Source organism: Azolla caroliniana, unplaced genomic scaffold (assembly GCF_043228905.1).
Source record: "Azolla caroliniana isolate FFs.n. ecotype wild unplaced genomic scaffold, voAzoCaro1.0.p SCAF_4, whole genome shotgun sequence".
NCBI classification, from domain to species: Eukaryota; Viridiplantae; Streptophyta; class Polypodiopsida; order Salviniales; family Salviniaceae; genus Azolla; species Azolla caroliniana.
In genome coordinates this window covers 21,349,722-21,376,985 of record NW_028230439.1, presented here as the reverse complement: position 1 = coordinate 21,376,985, position 27,264 = coordinate 21,349,722, and the positions used below count along the sequence as shown (strand labels likewise).

Below are 27,264 nucleotides of genomic sequence, written 5' to 3'. Positions count from 1 at the left end.
CCCCCTCCTTCATCCCTCTCTATTTCTAGGGCTTTTAGCTCTCCCCATCCCCTCTGCATGCAGATCGATCTCTTCCCTTGAAAAACACAATTCTCCCCCTCGAAATCGGCCCTGGATGGATGGTATGCATACCTTTGCTTCAATGGAAAAACTCTTCCTTTGTTTCCTCTTCCTCCTCTCCATGTCTCAGCAGAAGACTGTTCAAGCGTTCTACGGATTGGATTCGTCTTTGTCTCAAATGGATATTGATCCCACGGCGCAGCAAGATTCCTTCCTGTCTCTATCTTCCTCCCAAAAGAGGATGCTTGGACAGAGTGGCCCCTTCGATACACAAAGTAAGATCAAATCTCTTTTGTCACTAGAGGCAACAATTCCTGTAACTGTAAAACTGGTAGGTTTTTCAAATGAAGATAGATCTGACATGGACAGTCAGTTTGCACATTACATAGATGTGGTAAATAGAGAAAGGAAAGTTCAAGTTGTAGGGGGAGATTTACATGATCTAGTTCTTCAAACCAGAGTCTCAGTGAATGTCGAAATTATGGAAAGAAAACTGTCTGATACCATTTTTGATGCCATTGCGAAGGAACTAGATAAACCTTCTTCTCTAGCTAGTCATAATTTGAAGGCAGTCGATTACATTGTCGTGGACGAAATTGTCCGAGGCGTGATGTCGAAACAAGTAGGATCAAATTCATACGAGATTTACCTTCTAAATCTAAGGAAGCAACCAAAAAGCTATGCATATTCTTACAACTCGGGGGAGAGTCCACCTGCATTTTCTAAATGTTTAGGTAGTATTTGGATGGGAAGAGATAGATATGCATGGATAGATTTAGCAGCTGGTCCTGTTGAATATGGCCCTGCTCAATCTGGTGAAGGCCTTCTTCCTAGAGGAGATGCCCATCCTTTAGCCACATTGCATAGCAATAAACAGGGACAAAAAGCTTTTATTGCTGATTTAGCATCTCTTGTATGGAGTGCCTCTCAAATGCTTCTTTGTCCTCCATTACGAGTTCCTGTCCATTTTGAAACCGACCTTGAGGTCCACTTCATCCATATCCAAGGATCCGAGCATGAATTGGATTTGAAAGGCTTGGATTGGAACCTAATTGAGAACACCTTCTTAGAAGAAAGCAAGAATGGCCTGCTTCTCCATCGGCAACATTTGAAATTTCATCGTCACATCTTCAAAATGTCAGCTTGTTCAATATGTGTGGCGGCGATATCTCGCTCTGTGAGATCATATACATCGAGGTTTCACTTTGAGAATTATACATTAATTGTAAGTGATTACCTTGATTCCAAACAACTGCATTGGGCATTACGGCACTCAAAACATGAACTTCTAACTAAAGCTGGTATTCACACCTCAGCGGCGAGAGTTATCCCAGTGTATGTATTCGACCTTGATCAAGATCGACATTTGCTCCTAGATCGATATCATCAAGCTATGGCATTTAGAGATATGGTTATTGCAGTGAGGACAAGGTCATCTCAAGGTGTGAGTGATTACACATGCAATGGGCGCCATGTTGTTTCTCAAAGCAGGCATTTGGAAAGACCTATTGTTGGGTCCCTTTTGCAGACATTATGGGGTGTAAGCCCCACCCATGTCCGATGGAGTACACAACACAATAGCTCTATTGTCGACTATACATGGAGTGTTGGCCAAACACCATTTGGGCCTTTTTCTGATTTGTCGTCTTTGTCATTTGTCCAGAAGGATGCAGCTCCGAGGAACATTCTTTTCACTACTCTCAATATCTCAGTATCTAGCGCAATAGATGTTCTTCAGTCTCTAAAGGTTCATGGAGGGGAGAGAAAGCTTCTTGGTCCGAAAAGATACGTTGAATTCATGCAACGATGGAATGTCTTCCACTTCAAACTCGAGAAGGCCATGTCGGCAATATCTCATTTTGAGTTTGATAATGCTTTGTATTTCATAAAGTCATCAGATCATGATCTCCTCAAGATACATAGGCTTGTGTATGAAGCTGCCTCGGAGATGCAAGCGACGTTAATATGTTTCAAAGACCCGCCGTTCCCTTGGATGTCCCTCTCTGTTGCAATCGTTTTTGTGATTGGTTTGTTATATATTTGGATTAAAAGAGAGAAACTCTTTTCTAGTAAGAGGAAACGTTTCTGAGCAATCTGACGTGTTCCATCGGAGAAATTTTCATGCTGAAATGACCCAAGAATCAATGAGAGGATTCGATATTTACGAATGCTCTGGAGGACAGTTTTTATAGTACAGTGAGCTCTCGAGAAGCTTGTCTCACACTTTGAAAAGGTAAGCTTTCAACCTTTGTATGAACAGTTTTGGTTTGGTCATCTTTAGTAAGTAACCACACCAGTTTGAATGATAATGAATATGGATGCAAGCCAACACAGATGTAAGAATTATATTGCATAACTTTCATTGAGGAGGAATGTTGATAATTTCTGTATAGTATGATGCATTGTAAGACCATTCTAGTTACTACAAACATCAGATGTTTGGTTATTTCATCTCTATTGTGGTATACACGCGGTTCATTTATAATGATGGTCATGATATAGATATGGACATGATGACTGGTTTCTTGAAGGAGTTGCAAGTGATTGGTAGTCTCTGAGATTCAAGAAATCATATATGTACTAAATAATGTGTGTGTATGTATGTTGTCTATACGTGTGTATGATGTGTATATATATTTAACTCTTCAAAGCCAGCCCGAATGATTCATATGCCAAAAATTGTGAAAGTATAATTTTCAAAATTTGGTTTTTGTTGGTGGTTCAAACAAATTTAATGTCATTTATTTTCAGCAATTTCAATGTCAGATTTGGTTGTATTTTTGTTTTTTCACTACAAAAAAAACAGAGTGTCTATGTCTTATCTTATGAACTTGTTCTTCCATTATAGCAGATCATCATTACTACCATATATGTATATATATGATTCTCTCTCTCTCATGTTTATATTTGTTTTGCTTTTCTTCACTTTGTGACATCTGAAATTTTCTTCACTTTTTACACTTCTAAACGGTAGTTATGCTGATCCTGACTGTAGTACTAGTTTTTGGTGTTGAATAGGAAAGAAATGAGGTTCCGGTGATGGCAATATAATCATGTGGTTTCAAGTATGTTGACATGGAGCTTTTGATGCTTTGCATGAAAATATCCAGCGATTGTTTTTGCAACATTATATCAAATTGCGATTGTAAATGCATCCATCTTACCTCAACTTGAATCTTCGATTGAGTTCAAGTTATATGTCTATGTATCTCAAATATCAACAATTATATGAATCCATTGTAAACTCAATTTGAGTCTTACTCATTGTATGATAGAGTACCACTCTCACCCTATTTTTAGATCACTTATGTTTTCTCCCTCAATCCTGCTCTCTAGTCCTTCCCTCTAATTGTCCCTCTAAGTTGTAGTCAATTGAAGACAATTAACCAAGTCATCAATTGGCACTCTATTCCATGCAACAAATCAGAGTTTGCCAATCAGCAATTAGACTTTTAAGCATCGAACTTGTAACAACATGTGAACATATCAACACATTGCCTATTATATTTAATCTTTCATTTGTGCATTGGCTCCTTGACACTAGGAATTGTTCAATGAGTCATTCAAACAATGGAAATGAACAATCTGGTTTTTATTTTCGTTGAGGTTTCCTGCTACCTCATCTTACCGCTAGATCCAATTGACATAGGCATAATGGCCCAATCAAGCACTCCTTTGATAATATGATATAAGCAACAAACAATAACCATGCCATATGATAGATAGAAATTGACATCATTTGGCCATTTGATCATGAATGGTGATCTTTAGTAAGGACACGTGAGATCCAATCGACTACTTTATGACCAAATTTGTTGAATATTAACCGTAATTATTGAATTGATTGGATCATGAGATGGAATTTTAATGACCAATATTTGAATCATGTATTGATTCAAGAGTATGTTCAACATGGTCCCACTTTTGACCATCCTCATAAAATTGGACCTTCATGTCCATTGTTTTTGAACATCTTGACAACAAACAAGAATGTATATAATTGCCCCATTTCTAATTGCAAGGATTTCTATATGAATGACATTCCTCCTAATAGGCCCATTTCTTCATAGACTATTTCCCAACTTCAAAGTGAATGTGATAGCTTGCAACAAGAAAACCTCCATTGTTGCTCTTCGCTCTTATGGGCATATCACCACACCACACTTGTGGAGGACAACCCATTGTCTCCATTAAATTGAGGCTATATTAATTTGTAGACACTCACACATTTTGAATAGCCATATGAAATCCTAAAATGTCTAAGACCTTTTGCCCCAACTACTAGAATTGAATGTGTTACGAAGTTACACTTGTAATTCTTTATCATTTTTTTGGGCCAACTATTCATAGTAGTGGTCAACCTAGCACAATAGATAACCTTTTGTTTTGGATGTTGAATCAATATGTTGAAATTAAATTCCAACTACTTTTTCCCATTGTTGCGAGAAACAATTTCGTGACATTTGCCATTCATTCCAACCATTGATGTGGTATATTCACGAGGACCCATACTAATCACAAATGGCCATGGGTTTTGACTTTGACCCTTGAACCCGTGATCATTCTCAACAAAATATATTTTTGTCATTAGTAGACTTCCTTTTCCCGAGTAGATCAAGGACTAATCAGTAGCCCAAATACTAAACCAACTACCTCACCATGTACATCATCATAATGTATGCTTTATGGTTCATCATGTATCCCATATTGTTTCCCAAGTTGATCAAGTACAATTATGCATTTCCTGTAGGACTTGTATTAGGGTGGGAGATTCCTTGTGACGATTCCATATACCCCCCCCCCCCCCCCCATATAAGCATGTGCTCGTGCCAAAAAATACTCATTTGTTATTGACATTATTGGTCTCATTTAGGAGATCGTGGACTTGAATGAATCCCCATAGGACTTACTCGAGTATCTCATCACGACAACCATCACAATAAGCATCCCTTTCATACACAATCATCGTGTGTGTCATTTAGGAGATCATGGACTTGAATGAATCCCCATAGGACTTACTCGAGTATCTCATCACGACAACCATCACAATAAGCATCCCTTATTGACATTATTGGTCTCATTTAGGAGATCATGGACTTGAATGAATCCCCATAGGACTTACTCAAGTATCTCATCATGACAACCATCACAATAAGCATCCCTTTCATACACAATCATTGTGTGTGTCTTTGATGCATGGAATTATTCACTTGTCACTGACGTGCTTCTGTTTCCTTAGGTAGAGATAAATGGGTGGAATAACCCTCCTTTAAAGACTTCTCTTGTTCAACTACAATGCCATCCCCTCCCCACGAGCATTCCCTATGCCACCATAGAGTATGTATGTGCCACAAACTCTCGTTCGCTGTAACCTCGTGCTCAAGGGTTCTCGGGAGCCAACGGGAGAACATACCCAACCGTAGATGTAGACAGAAGATGGATTCGTCCAAATGGTCGGGAGAAAAACACATGTTCGCAATTCGTCATTATAACGTCATTTGATCGAGAGAGTAAAATTATAGCTTAGACAACTATGAGCTTATTTGATTTATATGTAGACAGTAGAGAGTATAGAGAAGGAGTACATACATATACTGTATATGTATATAATTGTGTGTGTGTTTTGATGATGAGCGACACCATTGCCCATAATGAGCACATAAAGTCAGTCCCCCACCCCTCCCTGTAGAAACAAAGAAAAGAAGAAGAAGAAGAAGCAGAGCGCCATGAAACACACTCGATCGCATCATCTGTCCGCCTGTCTGTGTTCCTAGGCCTCAGATTCTCCCTCTCCCTCCCCCAAATTACGACAAATATGGCTTCTTGCCTCTCTTCCCCTTCCTTGGTCTTCCTCTTACACGGCCGAAGCTCAGATCAGTCTCGTGAGCAGAAGAAGAAGAGAGGAACCTATCCTTCTTCTTCTTCTTCTTCTTCTTCTTCTTCTGTACACAGGTATGTATTTGCACCATTGAATTACAAATATTCAAGAGGAGGATCCGATTGTACTAGGGCCACCATATCCTCCCAGCTCTTTAACAACAATAACAGCAACAACAATGGGACCTCACGCGAACATGATCATCATGGTCATCATCTTCATGAAGAAGAGACCTATGTCCGTTCATCGCAACAAGATTCACATTTGGGATGCGGTAATTCGTGTGGACATGACCATGGTGGCGATAAACAGTTTGTATTATGCGGGCATTCTCATTCTCACTCTCATTCTCATGCCAATAATGGCCTGAATTCTTCCATCAATAGTGTACAAAAGATAATATTGCAAGCTGCAGCAGCTGTCGGATTGACGAAACTGGCTGATGTTCTACGAGACAACGTACAACTGTGCTGTCTCTCCATGGGGATGCTTCTTATTGCTGCCATTTGTCCCTATATATTGCCTCCGCATTTAGCTCCGGCACTGCAGAGTGGACTTGCTTTCTCGGCTTTTCCTCTAGTTGGGGTAATTGCTTATATTTTGGCCAGTGTATCAATTGGGTGTAGTTTTCACAGAGAATTTTTATATTTCATGATGTTGGGTTTCCCCAATAAATCATGTAGAGTAAGAGTCTGGCCTTAGTCATGTTTTCTTTATCAATCACGCTTATAAGATGATTCACATTGCTCATTAATTAGTTGTGTTTATTAGGTTAATTTGCAATTAAAAGGCATGGATGCATCCCTTCCACGGCTACCAATGTACCCTTTATTAGTCAGTACTTTTTGCTCCGGTGCATACAATATCGATTGACAAATCATAGACCACCACTCGTGTGGAGGTGATCCCTATGTTGGAGGTGTAACCATGAATGAGAATAATGAATAAGAGGAGCAGCTCTTTATATAGTAGCAAAACCTAGATCTGTGCTCAGACATAGCTATCCAAACATCACTATGTATTATGCCTCCTCTAGCGTCAATGAACATCCAATAATGTCATATGCTCATAACAGAAGAAAAAGGAGCTAATAGAATGCCCCTACTCATGTAGAAGACTTGAAGGCATCATCAGGATATACATCATCATTTTCTCACACTTTTCTCTAATGAAGTTACACACCATTATCTAACCCTCTACTCCGCTAACACTAATAGATTGTGTTGCACTTGTCATTCTGAAGAAAAATTCAAATTCAATTCATATAACATGAGATATGTAGTCTCTGTAGACTTTTTACGTTGACATAAATAAGCCTTGGTTCCTTTGCAATTTAAGTGATTTTGTGGTCTTCTTTGGACCTACCAAATGAATATTCATCTCATTCCTGAAGTTCATGTGACATAGGTACCGGCAATTCTCGATGCTGCAATGGACATTGCTGGGTTGAGAGTGAATATACATGTTTTGATGGCTCTTGCTTCGTTTGCCTCATTGTTAATGGGCAATGCGTTGGAGGGTGGCTTACTTTTGGCTATGTTTAGCCTCTCTCACATTGGTGAGTCTTTTGTTTGTTGATGCCATAGTGTTTCACTCTTATCTCCTCTCTTCATGATACTTACAATAATGAAAATTTTGCATTCACAGCTGAAGAGTATTTTACCAAGCGTTCACTGCGAGATGTGAAGGACTTGAAAGAAAGCAATCCAGAGGCAGCTCTGGTGCTGAATGGAAACGAAGCTTCAACATTTCAATCAATATCAACTATGTCATACACTGAAGTTCATGTAAAAAAGGTTAAAGTCGGGTCCCTAATCCTTGTGAGGGCTGGTGAGGTGAGACTTTTATATGAAAGAAACATGTTTCTATATGCCTTTCTAGATAATGTTTGCTTACAATTTTTCTCCACGTTTTGGGCAGTTCAGGCAGTTCCAGTTGATGGAGAAGTATGGCACGGAAGATCAATGGTAACAGTAGAACATTTGACCGGGGAATCTGAACCCATAGAGAAACAAATCGGTGATTTAGTTCCAGGAGGTGCAAGAAATATTGATGGAATGCTGATTATTAAGGTACAAAATGAAGATCTGCAATGGCTTTCAATGTAGTTGTATATAACAGTACCAATTGAAAAAACTGGTTCTAGCATTCCATCTGTAGCTTTGCCCTATTTTGAAAATCTTTCAGTGGCATTGATAGTTTTTACCATACCATTATGCCTCAAACACATTTTTCCAACGCATTATAAAAGTTTTACACGTCATAATAGAACATTCTCGATTGATATTTCATGCATTGTTCAATACTGGTAACTGCATCGTTTTTTCTTGGTTTATCATTATGCTTTCTTTGTGGATGTGGCTAGTAGATAAGGGACTTTTTACTGAATTTCAGGGGACAAAGACATGGGAAGACTCAACATTAGCAAGAATAATGAAACTGACAGCGGAAGCACAACAAAACCGACCCCAACTTCAGAGATGGCTGGATGATTTTGGAGAACGTTATAGTCAGGCTGTCATAATCATGTCCATTTCTGTGGCATTGTTGGGACCTCTGTTGTTTAAGTGGCCACTCATTGGTAACTCAGGTCAGCATTATGCTGTGTTAATAATTGTTTTTAGATTATCCTATGAAAATGTCATTGAAAGATAAGAATATCCTCAATGAAGTTGAAAAAATATTATTAACTATTACCGGTCTGAGTGTCTACCATTATAACTTGAATTGTTTGTTCTTTCTGTGGTTTCTTCTATCGATGATTGAATCATCCAGACAACCAAGACAAGAAGTTGCAGGACCATAGAGGAGTCACTAGCTATGGGTAACAAGAGACATGTAGCCGGATGCATTGCTTGCATATGAGCATACATACCTATCAATAGTCTCAGGGGGAAGGATAAAATCAGATGGTCTGTTGGATATTAGAGAACTTCTATTTGCATCACGCTATTTTAAGGCTTAGTCTAACTCTACAAATCTCCATATTGGATATTCATTGATCCTTCAAACGAGTCTGACTCTAATAAGACTGCCCACCCAAGAAACATTGTATAATGCCTTTATTCTCATGTTGATTCCTCCACACCTCAAAGGCATTCAATATATTAAGATTCACAAGGAATATGTTTCTGGTAATAGAAACTTCATCCTTGACAAATAGACTCCTTTCTGCAGGATATTGATCTACTTTCACAGGTGATGCCCTTGGTGCTAGCCATATGGTATGATCTGCATGATGATGCATTATAGACCTAGTTTGCCTTAGCTCGGTGGAAGGAGCAGACAACACTAATATGTCATGATAAGAGATCTCCTTATTTCCAAAATCAATTGTCTAGGCATCTTTGGTCAGCCATTACTATATGAAGGGGTCAAAATCCATTGTTGTAAACAGAAGAACTATTAATTTTTCATTTATTCTATGGAACATGCGACGACGCATACATCATCCCCCAAGTGTGTTATTTTCCACTTCATGCTGTCTCTTTGATGTCTTGACAATGACCTTGTAATTGTGTACTGTATATTAATACAAACCTTATGCAATAATAAAAAGTAGATTCAGATCTAGATTGTGCCCCTTAAAAGCAAAGATCTAAATCGCAATTGTCTCACATGTAGTAACTCGTGGATCTATATATCGAGCATTAGGACTTCTGGTTGCTGGTTCTCCATGTGCTTTAGCTGTAGCTCCTTTGGCTTATGCAACTGCAGTGAGCTCTTGTGCAAGTAAGGTAATAGTCTCTCCACATTAATTTAGTAATCTAAATGACTGCTTTGCCATTATTTCAAGTTACATGTTGAATCAGAAAACCTGATAATCCTAGAGCAACGGAGAAAATTACTGTTGTTTAATGTTGAGCACCTCGCTTTTGTTCTTCATAATTATAAACTAGATGTTCAATATTGCACAATAGTTATGCTGTATATTGTCCTGTTATTGACCTCGTAATTATTGTTACCTTTGGTCTGACATGTATTTTGTTGGCTGAGTTTGGGTTGGCTGCATTTTTGCTGTATATATAGAATCCCATATTTCTTTTGTGGTTGTTAAACTAAAGGGTGATGAATACCTAAAAGGAATACAAAAACTGAATTTTTAGTACATCAAATTAAAAGGATCATATTAATAGAGAGCTAGAGTGCTCCTATACATGGTCAAAGAACTTGGAGTCTCTTCTGGTATTTCATCTTTATTTAATTCTCTTCTGAAGATGCTGGAAATGATATGAATTAGCTGTGTTTAACAGATGCCATATATTTAATTTCTCATGAAGCTCTGTGAGATCTTGGTCTTTCCTGGATAATCTTGAGATGCTTGCACAACAAGAAACAAAACCGCAAATCCAGATGGACAAGTTCCCTAAATCTGCAAGCATCACATGCAAACAAAGTCAACTTTGTTCTTTTTGCATGCATCCTTTGTTGCTCTCACCAATAAAGGAGTTATGGACTTTCGTATGGAAAGTTCCTAGACAGCTATAAAAGCTGAGAAGAACATTTCGAGTTTAACCAAATCCACTTAAAATGTGTGCCCGTCCACAAGGTGCAAGTGGACTTATAACATGGAAACATCAAGGCAAAAAATCCAGCATTTTCCGAGTGCTTTGCCTGTGCTGTGAAGGCAGTCCGGGGAACATCTCTATGACAATTGGGATAAATTATAACAAGCAAAGTTTTCTGCTATGCCTGCCACAATAGAAAAACATGATACTTAAAAAGAACTGGACACTTGGCCAAGCCTTGATCAAAACGTTCTTTTCATGAGTGTTCAACCTAAGATCGCAGGAATTTTTCTTAGCCTTTTTCTCATAGCCCTGATCATAGATGTGAAAATTTCTAACCAGGCTTGTTCAATTTGTTGTAGTCTGTAGATATACACCTCACTCCTTACAGGGATATGTGAGGTTATGCATATTACACAGTTTTTGACAAAGATCCTATATGTGTAATATCCATAATTTAGGCATGGACTTAATTGTTAGAAGCTGGGATCTCGGTCACTTTATTGTAGATATTTTGGTGGTTTTACCTCACATTAGGTTCTCCATCAGTAATATAATTGTATTATTAGGGAGAAGAAAAAACATGAATATTCTTGTGGTATAAATGACATCATGCTTGTATTGCATTTTCTTAGGCTGACTTGGATAAGCCACATTGTGTTAAAATAGATTTTCTTAGACTGTTTTGCGTTTTCTCACGGTCAACTTTTGCACCACCCTTCTGAAGATAGTTGTTAAATACAGTTCCCTTGTGTTTAACTGCTTTTTGAATACCTATGTGTGCACATAAGCAAGGCGTTCATGTCTTGAAGATAGTACCGGTAAGTACCAAGTAGTTAAGTCTGGTTTTCATAAAAGTGCCACATTTTCTTAGAAACTACCTTTGGAAATACACCAGGATAACAGTTAGAAAGAAGTTTGGTTCAGCAAGGTCTTCATGGCTTGAAGATGGTATCAGTAAGTACTAAGTAACTAAGTCTGGTTTTCATCATGGATTAAGCGGCATTTTCTATGAACCACTGCTGGAAAAAAAGTTTGTGTTTGGTAACTATCAGTCAGGATCTACTTTCTTGTTCATGTTTTTTCAGGGTATTCTGTTGAAAGGTGGACAAACATTGGATGCTTTGGCAAGCTGTGATACAGTTGCATTTGACAAGACAGGCACACTTACAACAGGAGACCTTGTTTGTAAGGCGATTGAACCGATTTATGGGCACGGACGAAGGGAAGAACCTGAACTTGTACATTGTTGCAACCCTAGTTGTGAAGCTGAAGCTCTTGCTGTTGCTGCTGCAATGGAACAAGGTGCTAGTCATCCCATTGCAAGGTAGAACAGAGATAATCTGTAGCTATATATTTTGTGCATAGTAGCAATTTGACTCATTGGGAGGAAGGAGTATTGTTGCACCAAATTTGTAATTTTCCTTTCCCTTGTAGGTCCTTTGTCTATCTTCTGTGATAATCCTTTTCTGTGTTAATAGAAACACTAGAATATAACTTGATCACATGAACCAATTCAAACATTGAATAATCTCAATGTTTTTAACTATTCTTTAATACCAGGGCAGTTGCAGAACATAGTGAAGGTAAGATGTTGCCGTCACTTGCTATTGAGGATTTTGAGTCTTTGCCAGGAAAAGGGCTAGAAGCAACAATATCAGGTTTGAAGGTATGCCTATTTTGGATCTTCCTTTGGGTTCTAGTAAATGCAGAGGGTTTACTTTTGCATTTTACATTAATCAGTCCCAACGTGGAGAGAGACAAAAAGCGCTGTTAGGGTCCTTGGATTATGTTGCTTCGTCTATTGTTCTGAAGGCCAAGGGTGGAAAAGTTCTTGATGCTGCAAAAGCCTCTGTACATCGAAATGAACTTGTCATAGCTGCTTTATCTCTCAATGAAAAGGTTCTCAAACCATATGAAGTCTTTGAATGTGTTGTGCTATAAAAAAAAGTGATCTATTCATTACTGCATCATTAAGTACTGTTTTGTCAGAAGGATAGTTTGGAAAATTAGGCGAGTAAATCCAAGACAATCTTACTGTGCAGATTACACTTTTTCATTTTCAAGACAAACTCCGCCCAAGGGCTGCCGAAGTTGTGGCATCTCTCAAACATGCGGGAATGCGTATTCTGATGCTGACTGGTGATCATGCATCTAGTGCTAGAAGAGTTGCCAAAGCAGTTGGAATAGAGGAGGTGCATTCTGGAATGAAACCAGAAGACAAACTAGACCGTGTAAAGAACCTCTCCCGGCAGAATGGTAATTGCTCTCCACACTCTCAGAAGAAAGGTTATTATTAATGTCCTTTCCCACCTTGTAGTTGTGGGATGCATGAGCTGATATTGGAAGAAGATGCAGTCTTGTCCATACATTACTATTGATAAATGGATGTGAAGGTTGATTTATTCTACATTCTAGAAATTTGAACAAATCTGAAATCTTGCTCAGCAGATCACACATCAGAGACAAAGAAGCGTGCATAAACATGCTTGCCATCTAGAATCTTTTATGCATCTGCAACTAATCCTAATTTCAGGCCTGCAGAAAATCTAACAAGGCATTCCAAATTCATTTCTCTGATAAAAATTGCTAATTTTGATTTTTGTTTGTCTACGTAAAATTAGAGTTTTGTGAAACTTATATGCATAAAAATGGGTTCAAATTAAAGAATAGTTACAAAGATAGTATCGACTGGCAGGCATTTTGATTGGGTAAAAAATAATAATCAAAGCGAGCCTTGCTTTTATCCATCCGAAGGCTTTGTGGAATTTCTTTGTAGGAAGAATCAGCTTGCTGATGCTAATAATATGCAAAGGCCTTTTAACAATAATTTTACAGGAATTTAAGATAGGTGTATGTATTAGTGTGTAGGTGGATTGAAACTGCAGTAGCCTATTGTTTACATAGGTTTACAAATCATGCATGTTTGCAGGGAAAGGGCATTCAAAAGGCTTGATTATGGTTGGGGATGGGGTAAATGATGCCCCAGCCTTGGCAGCAGCAACGGTTGGGATAGTTCTTGCACGCAATGCAAGTGCAACAGCAGTTGCGGTTGCGGATGTACTGCTTCTCCAAGACAACATTGATGGAGTTCCTTTTGTGATTGCAAAGGCACAACAGACTACCCTTTTGGTAAATCACCTTTTTGGAAGAGCAAATAGTATAGTGTTTTTTTACCAACAATCTGTTGGTTTTATTTGGTGCCTCATCCTCGTGTTTGCACAACTTCCATAATGCAGGTAAAGCAGAGTGTGTGCCTTGCTTTGACATGCATACTCATAGCAGCACTTCCGTCGGTATTGGGATTCCTTCCGCTTTGGCTGACGGTATGAAGTAAATTTTACATGCATTTGTCTACATGCCTTTTAGTTGATGAGTTAACTAACTGCTGTAAATCATTTCAGGTTCTCTTGCACGAAGGTGGCACTCTTCTTGTCTGCCTTAACTCTGTTCGGGCATTGAATGACCCAAGACATTCTTTAGATTGGCAACAGAGTCTCCAAAAATTAGCCAAATTTCTATCCTCTCTTAGAGCCTTTCTGAATGGTGAACACATACAAAATTTACAAGCAAGCTCCTCACCCTCTTAGGTTAGTCTATCCTAAATATTCATGGCGTGCTTCTCTAAGCTATTCCACATGTGTGGGGTCTATATACATAAGCAGACCTGGGTGCTGGATGTACATAAGTGTGCCTGCATGTCGAAGATTGACCTCTCCATGTATTGATCCATATTCCTTCAGAAGTAATCTTTTGAAATTGTATCTTAATGTACTTTTATAACCACGTCTATCGCAGCAACTAAGGTTTTCTTCATGTATATCCAATACCGGTGGCTGAAAATGATTAAACTTGTAGCCCGTCAATGATGTTCCACATCTGCAAATTTCATTTGGGCATTGCAATGAGTAGATAGATTCATCAACCTGATACATTATATGTAGCTAGCAATCTTGAATGTAAAGAAAGAAAAATGTATGTTTACATCTGTTCGAGCCGAGCATAATACACTAAATTAGGAGATGCTTTTCTATATTTCAAAAGTATTGGTTCATGTTGAATGAGCCTGATATAGAAATTTAGATAAGTGGCATCAATTTTTCAAATGAAGATTTGCAACAATAGATGATTTTACCTCGATATGTGAGCCAGTAAATTATTTTTAATGAATCATATTTCACAATCTTGAGTAGTGCAACATAAATTGCACCCATACTAGCACATATTTGGTGATGTTCAACCAACCATTGTCTTGACTCTTAGTTATGGGAATCAATGCAACACTACATGATGATCGCAACAATAAAAAATTGCCATACTAAAAAGAAATTTGCATGATTCTAAGGATCCCTAATCCTTATCTTGGAAGAAACACTACCCTAACCTCAACAATATTAAGGTTTGTTTGCAATGCATGGACCTAATTGAGTTGTTTGAACATGTATACAACAACTATTGAGTTTGTTTTGGTTTTGAATACCAAATAGTTTAGACCTAGTGGAAGAGTGTACCACAATCCATTCTAAGATACAGTGTTCAAGAAAAAAAAAACACTCCAATATGAAGTGTGGCTGGACTCTTTGTGACCTACACACCATGCATTGTTTCACCCAATAGTGCTTGTTCACTAGAAGGAAGATTTTACTCTAAAACCATGTAGTTTGGCTTGAGATGTGATCTTCCAAGAGCTAATATTGTTGAAGTCATTATCGAGTAAGACTTCTAACGCATATACTCCAACTTGGCAAGAGTTGATCAATGCTACTTAAGTTTGGTTGATAATTGAGGCGACATGTTAAACAAGCCATAGGAAATCCTCGAGTAGAGCTTATGGTAGCCTATAGTAGGGTTAAGCCTAGTGTACATCGGCAAAGAAGGCTTGATTTGATTGACACTTTCTGCAAGGGGCCTTACGATACAGAAAAAGCTAACAATCGGCAACAATTCAGTTCGGTTCGAGAGGGTCAAAACCGAACTATTCAAAATTTTAGAAATCTGAACTGAACTGAACCGAACCACGAAACTGAACCATTAAATTTTTTTTTTCAAACCGTTAAGCCATTAAAACAGTAAAACTGTGGTTTCGTGGTTCGGTTTTGGTTTTCAGCTTAGGTCAAAATTTAAAATTAAAAAATTGTAAATATTTCATTATTTAAAATTAAAAAATTGTAAATATTTCATTATTTAAAATTTCAAAAGTTTAAAGATTTTCCTAAAATGTGAGAATACAGTAAGGCATGAAAATGAAAAGATTGTTAATTTTTAATAAAAATAGAAAATAAAAAACCATTAAACCACGGTTTCTAAGTGTTAAAATCGAATCGAACCGTTTAAACCGTTAAGCCGCGTTTTCGCGCGCGGTTCCGAACCGTTGCCGATTGTTAGAAAGAACATGAAATGCGCACCCTTCCTCTTTGTAATATGTGCGACCCAAGGAGCCGACGACAGACGACGGACAACATCTCATCTCAAACTCTCGCTTGCCCCGCCGCCTCTTTACCTAAACAAAACAAAACAAAACAAAACAAAACAAAACAATTCACACTTGTAAGTTGTACATATGTATTGTGAGAACACTTTTTCTTTTAATTCTTGATCTTCCTTTTTGTGATGTTTGTGTATCGCCCACGTTCTGGGCCCTGCCCTGCGCCTCTGTTTTTTGTTAGCTCTCCTCCATCCTATGACAGAAGATCAAAAGCCCACTCTCCACGAAACGAATACAGCATAAGCAGAAGAAGAAGCAGAATCAGAAGAAGCAGACGCAAGCAGCATTGCAGTAGGATCGCGTTCCGTAGCTGAAGTCCATGGCGGCGCTCATTCATGTAAAATACGAATATATCGCTTCCTCCTTCCACCAATTAATGAAGCCATTTGTTGTTGTTGTTGTTGTTCATCCTCCTCCTTATGCTTTTATCTCCTCTCCCATGAAACCAGGCCTATAGAGTAGCTGCTTTTTCAACGATAGGATTCTTCCACTTTACAAAGTCAGGATTTCTGTAAGTATAAGTCTTCAGGCCAATCTTTGATTCACATTTCTATTTGATTTTTATGGATTTCCTCAAGGCTGTCTTGAAGTTCCTTTTTTGTATGCGGTTTCTGCTGATTCCACGGATTCTGTTAGTATGTAAGTAATACACACACATCTCGGTATAGATATATGTATATGTATATCTATCTATCCATATACATCATACATGTATAAATCCACAGATAAATCTTTGAAGTGGTTTTGTATCTGATTACACAGAATTCTGTGATGCGTGTTTCTATCTGTTTCTCATTGACTTCTGTAATTGTTTCTTTTAGATAAAGGCTTCTCCTTATCTGGTTTTCATGTCTTAAAAAACATGAAGGAAATGTTGATTTTTTTTTTCTGTGCAGAAATCACATGAAACGTTTCAAGGAAGATGATGTTTCTGTGGATATGACAGGAAAGAACTGTATTGTAACCGGATCCAATGCTGGGTTAGGGTTTGAAACAGCCAAGGCGCTCGCAGCCAGGTCTATATACTTCTTGCGCTTCCTCTCTCTCTGCACTTTTTTTCTCAGATCTTTGCATGAAACTGTAAATTTGGTTGTTTGGGATCTTTGAATTAAACTAAAAATATAGATTTTTAGGATCAGTGATATTTTCTCATTTAATTTTGGAATTTCAGTAGTTCAGTTTCTCCTGCCTCTTTGAGGCTGATGGAAAATCTAAAACCTGATGAACTAGCTGCATAAATAATATGGACAATGTGTTAGCTCAGTCTCGTCTCATGGAACTTATGAGGTTCAAGACATTATTTCTGGAAGTGGGAAAGTCTAAAACTTGATGAGCCAGCTGTGTAAATAATATGGTCAATGTGTTCTTAGGATAACCTAGATGTGGGCATGCTTGAATGGCATATGGATTCATGCTCATTTTTACTAACATGGTTTCAAAAAGTCACATGATCGTTTTTACTAACATGATTTTGTATATCGTTCTTCACAACGTCTCTTTTTAACAAATTTGGATAAAGAGTATTTGTTTCCATGTTTATTTTCTAGATATCTGTATTTCATATGTATCTACTAAATAATGGTTTCTACATCTGCTTTCTGGACAGCCGAAACCACCATATACTACAAATCTTGCCCATCTTTTATTGGTTATGTTGGGCAAGTCTTTCATATTTGATACATATAGCAATGTGACACATAATCATTTTGGAAAAACATTGTTTTGAACCTATTTAGGGGAGAAATTGTCCTATCACAGTAGGTTGGATTTTATAATGTGTAAACATAGTGCTATATGAATCTGTTGTTCAGCTTAAAAATGTAATTATCACCCCAGTGGTCTTAACTGAAAGAACTTATGGCCTAAATGTTATGCATTATGTTTGTCTTGTATAGAAAGAGAGATTTAAAAATGTATTTGCCACCTCAATGGTCTGAACTTGAAAGAACTTATGGCCTAAATTATGTATGTCTTATATAGAAAGAGAGATGTAAATTTGCAACATGTGACTGTTTGAAACAGTCACACGTGTGTAATCGTATTAATTACTATGTTGTAAAGTCAAGCAATATCTTAAACAAAACTTGAATGATCGAAAAATATCGCAGGTATCTTAAAATATTTCCCAGGGATATCTTAAACAAGACTTGCTTGCCGCTCCCATTTCAAAGCCAGAAAATCACTTCCGTTGCAACTAACGAGTGCTGATTTGGTGGTATTATTATGTAGGTTTGAAGCCAATGCAAATGACTATGGCCACACATATTGTCCAGTCAGTCCTCAGAAACATAAATTCATCATCTGCTAAGGCTTGACAAGCTAGTTGTTGCTAAGAAGAGGGGTGACAAGCCTTTAATTCACTGTCTCTTTCAATTAGGGTTGCACTCTCATTCTCTTTCTTTCCATCTGTGTCCCTCCTGGAGTCTCACGCACATACTCTTTAACTCTTCCATCACTCCTCGTATCCTTGTCTTTGCTTTACTGCGCCTTTTCACATTGGAGGTCTCAGTGACAAGGCTCACCTGCACTGTCTTGTAATGTTCCAACGCTACTCCTACAAGAAATCATAAGAGACTGGAATTTTGGTGTCATGTAAATGTGCCTTTATGGTGCTCCTTTCCTTTTTCTTTCAGACATGTTTACCTGATATCAGGGCCATTGTGTTTCTTATTGAATTGTATATAGGGGCGCAACTGTGTACATGGTTTGTCGGAACAAGGAGAAAGGCGAAGATGCTCAATCAAAGATTCAGTTACAAACTGGGAATCCAAACATACACCTTAAGGTTGTTTTTTAAGATGTCATTTCGTCGCTGAATATCTTCTAGTAAGGGAGAGATTTGGTCTGACTTTGTCATCTCTCTTATGGTTATGGTCATTGCAGATTTGTGATTTATCGTCTATCCAACAAGTTACTGATTGTGCTAAAGAGTTCACTGATTCAAAGTTACCGCTACATGTATTGGTAAGTCTCGAAAACTGCAGAAACACAAGAGTGATGGTCTGTGTCTGTTTCTCAGAGTGTTTGAAACATGTACGTGTACATAAGAATAGGCATTTATGTGTTTTTGTAATTGATCTCAAATTTATATTCCAAACAAATATATTCACGATAACAAAGATATGTACAAATATATTCAACATTTCTATTAAGTAACAACTTCAATTTTACGATTTGCAAATCATTTTTGAATCTTGACTTCGTAAAACATTTGACTGTTTAGTACAAACATTCGACTTTGTTAGAAATATTGAGAATCGATTAGATAGGTATATAGAGTTATAACCATAGAGGTGGATATATGAAAACAAAACTTCTATTACATATGAGAGTAGCTCACAATGGTAGTTCACCCATGCGCTCACACCTTAGAGCTTAGATGGGATCTGGACCAGCTCACGACAAAATTAGTGGGGACTGATAATCTATCCAACCACTGTGTAAGAAAGTGTAATATGTTCTATGTTTGGTCTGAGTATAACATTAAATGTGCAAGTCAGTTGATTGTAGTGGAGATATTCCTTTTTTGTCAATTGACTTGTCATTTAATATGGCCCAATTCCCTAGATACAGGCTAGTGCTAGATAGTACTTATCTTCAAGTCAATGGCACATACTTCAAGACTAAGTACATCGTAACTTGCCCACAAAATATTCTAGTTGACTTGATTAGCCAATCCTATTAGCCTATTCCGCTCTTTCCTAAATACATTGTGTCCTATGCATCTACGGTTTCCTAGATTGACATCTTATTGACCCATATGGTCGAGTTGCACACTAGCTGCTCCTCATTTGGGGCGCTATCACAAAATGTGCACTCTAAGAGCACATATGGGGATAGATTTACAACTTGGGGCTGATCATTGATTGTATCTAACAGACTTGGATCGCAAAATTTGTAATCCTATAAATATATTCAGCACAGTTAATGTAGTACAAATACATTCAACATTTTTATTAACTATGTACTTCAATTTTAGGATTTATAAAACATTTTTCAAACTTGGCTTCATAAAACATTTGATTTTGTCAATGCCAATTTAGTGCAGATGATTTTTGTTTGTTGTGAAAACAGGTAAACAATGCAGGAGTGTTGGAAAATAAAAGACTGCTTACCAAAGATGGGTAAGCCCATGTTAAACTCTTTAGGACAGATTAGTGAAGTTTTGTAAGCTCTAGTGGTGCCTGCACGGTTTGTAAATGCTTATGGAGTAGCATAGGTATGCTCTTGTTTCTGAATGATTCTAACCTAATAACAGATATAATGATGTGGCCATTAGTTTTGCAATCAAATGTTATGGACATTGTGGTATAATGTATATTAGAACTCATTCCATTCATGGTTATACAGAATTCCTGAATTAGGATCAATTAGAATTATGATATCTGTAACCGCCTATCCTCTTTAGAACTATAATTGACTGTCATTATAGGATCTATAACTGCGTATCCTCTTGGATTTTGTTTTTTTTCTTGAGTATGAATGCTTAGGCTTTGAAATCAATGAGATTTAAGTCGCAGGCTTCATCATCAAGGAGATCTCTGACAGGAGGCAAATCATGGAGGCACATGTGAGAGGCCTACAATGACCAAGGTGTGGAAGCCGTCAGTCATAGGCTTGCCATGCTGATTCCTGGATTGGACCCTTTCATCCCTTTCTTTCATTTGCCTTTCTACCTTGTCCTATTCCTTCATTGTACAGAATTCCTGTTAGAATCAGAAATATTTGTACTTGCGCGTTCTATAAATGCCTTCTTTTTTACCTCCTTTTGGGTGTTCAATTTGGAATTCCCCTGTAGGTCTAAGTGTGTTGAAATAAAAAATGGCTCTGTTATTGTATTTAAGGCAGAATCACAACCTCGTGTCATGTTACCTGCTGGTAAGTCCTCATCTGCAGGATAATTGTTCACTGTGCCAAGTGATATAACTGATGCAACATAGGGATGAATCATCCTAGAGAGGAGTCGGGCAGTAAATCAACCTAGAGATGAGGCAAACTAGGGATGGGCATTGTAGAGGCAAGTTTCATACCGAAGCTACTTAGGGACAGCATCCTAGAGGCATGATATGTATGCAGCCCAGCAGGGCCTTACTACCAGATACAGGCGTTAGAACCCAATACAATCCCTCAACATTCACACATACATAACTTTACAATCCAACACTTGGTGGCCATGGCAGTGATTGTATTTATTCATTTTGTATGTTCTTTTAAAGGAACTTCCTAATGTGGTTGCTTTCACAAATCTCTACTGTCTTTATATTAAATCACAATCTTTGGAGGTCTATTTAATTGTATTGCTTACTCTTGCCAGCTGTTTTGAGGGTGTAATGACATGCTTAAATAGAGTTGATTTGTTGGTGAAACAGGTTGGAAATGAGCTTTGCAGTAAATGTGGCTGGTACATATGTAATGACTGAATTGTTACTATCTTCTCTTGAGAGGGCTGCACCAGATGCCCGCGTAATAACTGTTTCATCTGGAGGCATGTATGCAGCACCACTTTCAGATGATTTACAAGTAAGGGGAGGTTTCTAAACTGGTTTTGTTTTGTTGAAAACGCTGAATCTAAATTTGAAAAGCTAATAATACATGGGCCTATTTCAGTGTGAACAAGGGACCTTCAATGGATCGATGCAATATGCCCGCAATAAACGTATACAGGTAGGCCAATTGTGTGGTTGAGTATTGGTCCATGTTTTGGGGAGAGGCACAATCAATATCCTGAAGAGTGTTAATTTTAGTTGTATTGTTTATTCTGTAATTGCATCTATCTATAAGTGAACTAGGGTGTCTGTGATACAAAATGTAGTGTGATGAATCATGCCATAGAAATTAAGGGCAGTATGAACCCATCTGCTAAAATACATGTTTGAGCTAGAATTCCCGTTGATATAGAATCTCTATTAATGTGTGTTTAGTAAAAAGGAAGCACATGTGAGTCATGCCTCAGGAAATGTGGATGATGTGAACTCATGCATGGTCATTGAAGGGGTATCACATCAGTTGTAAAAGGTACATGCAAGAAAATAGGAGAGCGAACAGGTCTTTTGAAGTGTGGAAGAGCCTGGCTTAAATCAGCACCTGTTTGCAGGTTGCGTTGACGGAAAAATGGGCGATGGATTACAAAGAAAAGAAAATTGGCTTTTACTCAATGCACCCTGGGTGGGCAGACACTCCTGGGGTAATGCAAAGCCTACCTGGGTTTGGGAAAACGTAAGCAAATCATATTATTCACATTCATATTATGTTAGTAACAGGCCCTTACAGGTTATAGGATTCATATAACTGATGAGATCTCCTATGGATTAATGAATGCATCAGTGTGAAGGATAGCTTACGCACCCCAGAACAAGGGGCCGATACCATTGTTTGGTTAGCTGTGAGGCCTAATGAGGAGCTGAATTCGGGGGCTTTCTATTTTGACCGCGCAGAAGCTGGAAAACACATAAATTTTGGCGGAACTTCATATTCCCCAGAGAAAATCAATTTGATCGTGGAAAGTATAAGGTCCATATGTAAATTGTAAGAAGCCAATCTTCTATCCATGGCCTGAAGAGTAAAGGCAGAAACAAGGTGTTATGTGCATTGAGCAATTTGATGCATTGGGTCTTGTTATTTGCGAGTGTATGAATAGTTTATGAATGGATCATGGATGTTATATGGGCAGAGAAGAGAGGAAGACTTTGGAGGAATGCCTGACGAAAAAATAATGTCCAATTCTTATAATTGATAGAGCTAACAGCTGGTTCTTTTGGTGCACTGCAACTATTATTTTACCTTGAATTATAAGCATCGTAAAAACTTGCATTGCCTAGACAGTAACGTTTTTTTAACCATTATCTAATATCATGAGCATGCAAAGCTGGGTAGCTTTTTTGTCAATCAATAAAAGACAAGTTGGGAATACCCATGCGTGTTGTGTCAGCATTAGGACGTTTGACAGTTTGTTATGGTGGTGACTCATGATTTGCAAATGTTAAGACCTCTTCTAGCATGTGTGATTAATGTATGAAATGTTTTTGTGGAACCATACTGTTATGTTATAATCACCAACATTGATGGCTATTAAGGAATGAATTATGCCAATGTGATGGGTGCTCTGCACATGGGGCAACTTTTAGCCGATGTGACTAGAGACAGCCAAGGAAGAAGACAATCACGGTGGAAAGAATGTCGGCAAGGTAGGGATATCACTACTTGATGTTTAATACTGTGATGATGATTATCATCACTATCAAGCGATAACTTTAACATGTCAAGGCACACAGGGCATGAAAATTCTTCGTCAGTATGTTTGATGGTTGACTCTGGCAGTGGTTGGCGGGTCATCGGAATAGGAAACCTGGACTTGCTTTTCAGAAGTAGAGAAGTTAAGAATTGGAAGGTACTACAAGAGTTCGCGAATATGGTCATGGAAGCTACTTGCTGAAGTCTGCAACTTGCACACATTTCAAAATTGACATCAGCTAACATATACAAAGTAGGATAAATTATTAACTGATAAGAGTAACACTTAGGAAGCTGAATATCGAAATAAAATGGTCAGATATCATGATTCATAATAATAAGGGGAAAGCTGCAGAATACCCGAGTTTTTCTTTATTCCCACAAAATGTCGTTGGTCAACCACCGAAAGAGCAATTATAGGTGCTATCTACTAGCAATTTCCAGACCGATTCATATGCCTTTAATAAACTACATGTGCTATCTATGGGGTTTTCCAAGAGGGTTAGGAAAATAGAGAAAACCCAAAGACATTTGAGGAAGCAAAGAAAAGCACAGTGAGTATTTAGGAGTTCTCTCCTAATAATAATAATAATGCGCAAATGATTAAAATGTCATCCAATTATGCCACAATTCTTGAAATAATACCACACATTTAAGCAGGTTGCAGCATGTTAAAATTGAGTGGCATAGTCATGAGACATTTTTTATAATAATGTCTAGGATTTATCCCCTCACTCACTTAATTTAATCCTAGTTAATGAGTTTTCTATCAATCAATCGCCAAAACTTCTAAAATCAGGGTCAAAGTAATTGTGCTCTGTAATTTAGAAATTTAGGAAGAATTTGCCAGTCTTTAATAAAAGAACAAAACATCAAAAGCTATATATATCTGGATATCCTTAAGCTTTCAAAAATGTACCAGAATATCCCTAGCTTAGCTGGGTAAATAAGGGCCCTTTTTTTTATGTAAACTTATGTTAAAAAGTTTTGTATGTATATTGAAGCATTTACCTCTCACACCTCCTGTTTCATATTTTAATAAGGGTCCTTAGTAAAAGGCTTAGGTACAGTAGTAGTTAATGAATAATGACCACGAATGTCAATAGATGAGGGTATGCCTAAGTGACGATTCCAGATTCCCTTCATTTTGATTGGGTTATGCTAGAATGTGTAGCTTTTAGGACGTAGATCGGAGTATAGCAATTGTTTAATGCGATGATTCGATGAAAATGATTTCCTTTCCCGGTAAAATTAAAGCTTTCTATGTTGATCCATGTATTTGTATCTCACTTGGATGGAGCAGGTGTCTCTAAGGCGGCTGCAATTTCCCTTCATAACGTTAATATCATAGCATTGTGGGTCTTCTAACCTTCTAAATGCTGTTTCCATGGCTTCTATGGGTTCAGAAAATGAGATAATTGATACAAAGAATCGACAACAAGGGGATATATAATATATCCTGAGGTACATACCGTTGATGAGGCCGCCACCGACGGGCTGAGCCGCGAATCCCACCAACATTTAGCCGCCATAGCTTATCGTGAAGTCGACCCCTTGCCTCTATTGCCACTCTTCTCTGATTGTTGGCAATGAGCTCAGATTCATTCGTAGTTATCATCATATCGTCATCATCGGCATCGACCTGGACATTCGATTCGACAGAGCTGGCGACTGCATCGCAGGCGCGCACCTGAAGAATGTGGTTTTTCATTTTTAAGGGTTCACTATCAATCTATCCATCATGGACAGTCACATGAAAACCAGTAATTGGGTATATATATATATATATATACCCGTTGGGTGGGGGTATAGTGATGATGAGTGTTGAGGCGTTGATTTAGACGGAAACTGAAGGTAGAGAAGGTGGAAGGTGTGGACGAAGAATGGGAAGCCCTCCGCCTCCTTGCGCTCTCCACCCCTGGCAGACTCATATCCCCAACACACACACACACACACACACACACACACACACTCTCTCTCTCTCTCTCTCTCTCTCTCTCTCTCACACACACACACACACACACACACACACACACACACACACACACACACTCCCTCTCTGTCTCTCACTACTAAATTCTAATAGATCTTTCTGTCTCTCTCTCTGTGTCTCAACACAATGGATGAGCAAATCACAGTAGGTTCTCTCTCTCTCTCTCTCTCTCTCTCTCTCTCTCCCATGGGGTGTTTGATTTGCCATATCTATACCTTTTTCTGCTCAGCTCCTTGAGGAAACTTCCCCTCCCTTTCTCTCTCTCTCTCCCATGGGGTGTTTGATTTGCCATATCTATACCTTTTTCTGCTCAGCTCCTTGAGGAAACTTCCCCTCCCTTTTTCTCTCTCTCTCTCTCTCTCTACTCACTCACTAGTCATGAACAAAAGAGAAAATACCTTGCTCTGTTCCACTTCATTCATCTTCCTTCTTTACAGAGTGGAGGGAGAAGCACACACACACACACACACACTCCCACCCCCAATCACACCCATTGTTTTTCTCAGAAATTGCCTTTTGTTTGTTTGTTTCTTTCTTTCTTTTCATGCACTCTCATAGCAGTAGTTCCCTAAACTTTATACTCAGGTCTTTCCAACCCCCCCCCCCCCTTTTGTTTTTCCTTCTCTCCTTCCTTCTTCATGATGATGATGATGATGATATTCTAATGTCCGCGGACCCCGTGATTTTCCCATGGGTCCCCCCCCCCCCGCCCATGGGCGTTCTCAATAATAGGGCACAAACCGAAAGCAAAAATAAAAGAAAGAAAGAGCAGAAAACTCCACATTAGGCCCCTTTCGCGACCTCACTAGTTGGCCATTCATCCGCCGATGCCTACGTCGACGAGCACTTTTTTGTTTGCGGTCAGTCAGAGTGGTCCTCATGTTTCTTCTCAGTAGCCGTGTTCTCATGTGGACATTGTGGAGCCTTGTACAAACCACCTTTTAGAAATCTTCATAATGATTCTTCACATGCGAAGATTCCTCAAGTGACACGTTCTTTTGTTTTTTGTTACATTGAAGCACCGTAGGTGTCATATCCTCTCTTTTCCTCCTCGCTGTTCAACCCAATCCCAAATTTCTATTTTCAATGGGTGGATTAGAGTGATGGCGTGTTGTATCACTCTTTGGATGGGTTTCAAGATGTAAGTCTGGGCATCACAATTTGATTGATATGGAGAGGGATGGAAATGGACCAAAAACTCAAATATATGGACAATAGAATGTGGCAATTGTCAATAATCACAACTTGATCCATAGGTCAATAGAGAACATGGGAAATCATGTGGTGCATCTACCGCACATATGCATCGGTTTAGATCCATCCCTTTTTGACTAAATGTAATCTAGAGAAAGTTTGCATGTTCATTCCTTGACCTATTTGGATACCTAACCTCGAGAAGGACGTGTGTCCCCTAGAAGAATTTTCTCAAAGCATGATAACATTCAAAGATAAGCTAATCTTGCATTCTTGCATTCTTGCATTTAGTACAATGAGAGCTTAAACACTAGTCTACTAGTTGTGCCGAGCTTGAGGACGTGAGCTTTACCTAGGGCCAAATCTAAAGCACATTCATGTAATTTCTGGCCATATCGTACATTTACATAAATTATGGCCATATACCACACTTTTTAATGGGACCCCCCCATCTCAAGGCCTAATAAAGCTTGTTGGCCAACGTCTTAAAATCGTTCAATTGTAGTTCTCTCTTTGGTGTCATCTATCACAACAAAACTTGAATAGGTATTTTTGTGATGGTCAGGTCTTATCAAAGTGTTACATTTTTGTTATAAGTTTTCATCTATATCTCTTCTTGCTCATTCTCATATCAATCTATTGTTTTATCGTCACCACTATGATGCACATCTACATTATTTCCCTCTTGCTTTTCGTACAAGAAAAAGACTTCATTATTTTACCCTCTATTCTGCATTTAAAGCAAGTGCAACCTCTCCATCAGACTTTCCACCATTGTTTGTTTTCTTATCACCATCATCATCCATGTGTAAGAATATATTTGATTTATTCGGTTAAGAAATTATGTCTAGAGGGTTGTATCAAACTCAAGAGGTTGGTAGATATAGTACAAAAAACACTAAGAAAATATCATTAG

General features: G+C 38.3%; 4 protein-coding genes across 6 annotated transcripts; 3 read left to right on the top strand and 1 right to left on the bottom strand.

Annotated features, from left to right (window-relative positions):
- On the top strand, nt 1-2,590 carry LOC147865394 (uncharacterized). Its single transcript, XM_087318185.1, has one exon. It carries the CDS (start codon nt 116-118, stop codon nt 2,147-2,149), a length of 2,034 nt encoding a protein of 677 aa, XP_087174311.1. The 5' UTR covers nt 1-115; the 3' UTR covers nt 2,150-2,590.
- A 3,150-nt stretch (nt 2,591-5,740) lies between these two features.
- HMA1 (heavy metal atpase 1) lies at nt 5,741-14,434 on the top strand. Its single transcript, XM_087318184.1, has 13 exons — nt 5,741-6,523; nt 7,346-7,496; nt 7,586-7,773; nt 7,864-8,010; nt 8,333-8,528; nt 9,563-9,675; nt 11,535-11,773; nt 12,010-12,115; nt 12,190-12,348; nt 12,492-12,705; nt 13,379-13,578; nt 13,686-13,772; nt 13,851-14,434. The coding sequence occupies exons 1-13, from the start codon at nt 5,876-5,878 to the stop codon at nt 14,034-14,036; spliced, it is 2,634 nt and encodes an 877-aa protein (XP_087174310.1). The 5' UTR covers nt 5,741-5,875; the 3' UTR covers nt 14,037-14,434.
- Nucleotides 14,435-16,132: 1,698 nt separating this feature from the next.
- On the top strand, nt 16,133-22,664 carry LOC147865392 (NAD(P)-binding Rossmann-fold superfamily protein). Of its 2 annotated transcripts, XM_087318180.1 has the most exons (10): nt 16,133-16,268; nt 16,381-16,442; nt 16,828-16,947; nt 18,617-18,716; nt 18,815-18,895; nt 20,006-20,055; nt 21,301-21,451; nt 21,539-21,595; nt 22,026-22,147; nt 22,256-22,664. In XM_087318180.1, exons 1-10 carry the CDS (start codon nt 16,251-16,253, stop codon nt 22,458-22,460), a joined length of 966 nt encoding a protein of 321 aa, XP_087174306.1. In that variant the 5' UTR covers nt 16,133-16,250; the 3' UTR covers nt 22,461-22,664. The 2 variants fall into 2 exon arrangements, with proteins under 2 accessions (XP_087174306.1, XP_087174307.1); XM_087318181.1 differs by lacking the exon at nt 16,381-16,442 and having other exon boundaries at nt 16,164-16,268.
- A 305-nt stretch (nt 22,665-22,969) lies between these two features.
- LOC147865391 (uncharacterized) lies at nt 22,970-25,324 on the bottom strand. Of its 2 annotated transcripts, none has more exons than XM_087318182.1 (3): nt 24,955-25,286; nt 24,634-24,851; nt 22,970-23,366 (listed from the first exon to the last, which is right to left on the bottom strand). In XM_087318182.1, the coding sequence occupies exons 1-3, from the start codon at nt 25,090-25,092 to the stop codon at nt 23,012-23,014; spliced, it is 711 nt and encodes a 236-aa protein (XP_087174308.1). In that variant the 5' UTR covers nt 25,093-25,286; the 3' UTR covers nt 22,970-23,011. The 2 variants fall into 2 exon arrangements, with proteins under 2 accessions (XP_087174308.1, XP_087174309.1); XM_087318183.1 differs by lacking the exon at nt 22,970-23,366 and adding an exon at nt 23,646-24,479 and having other exon boundaries at nt 24,955-25,324.
- Nucleotides 25,325-27,264: the final 1,940 nt, after the last annotated feature.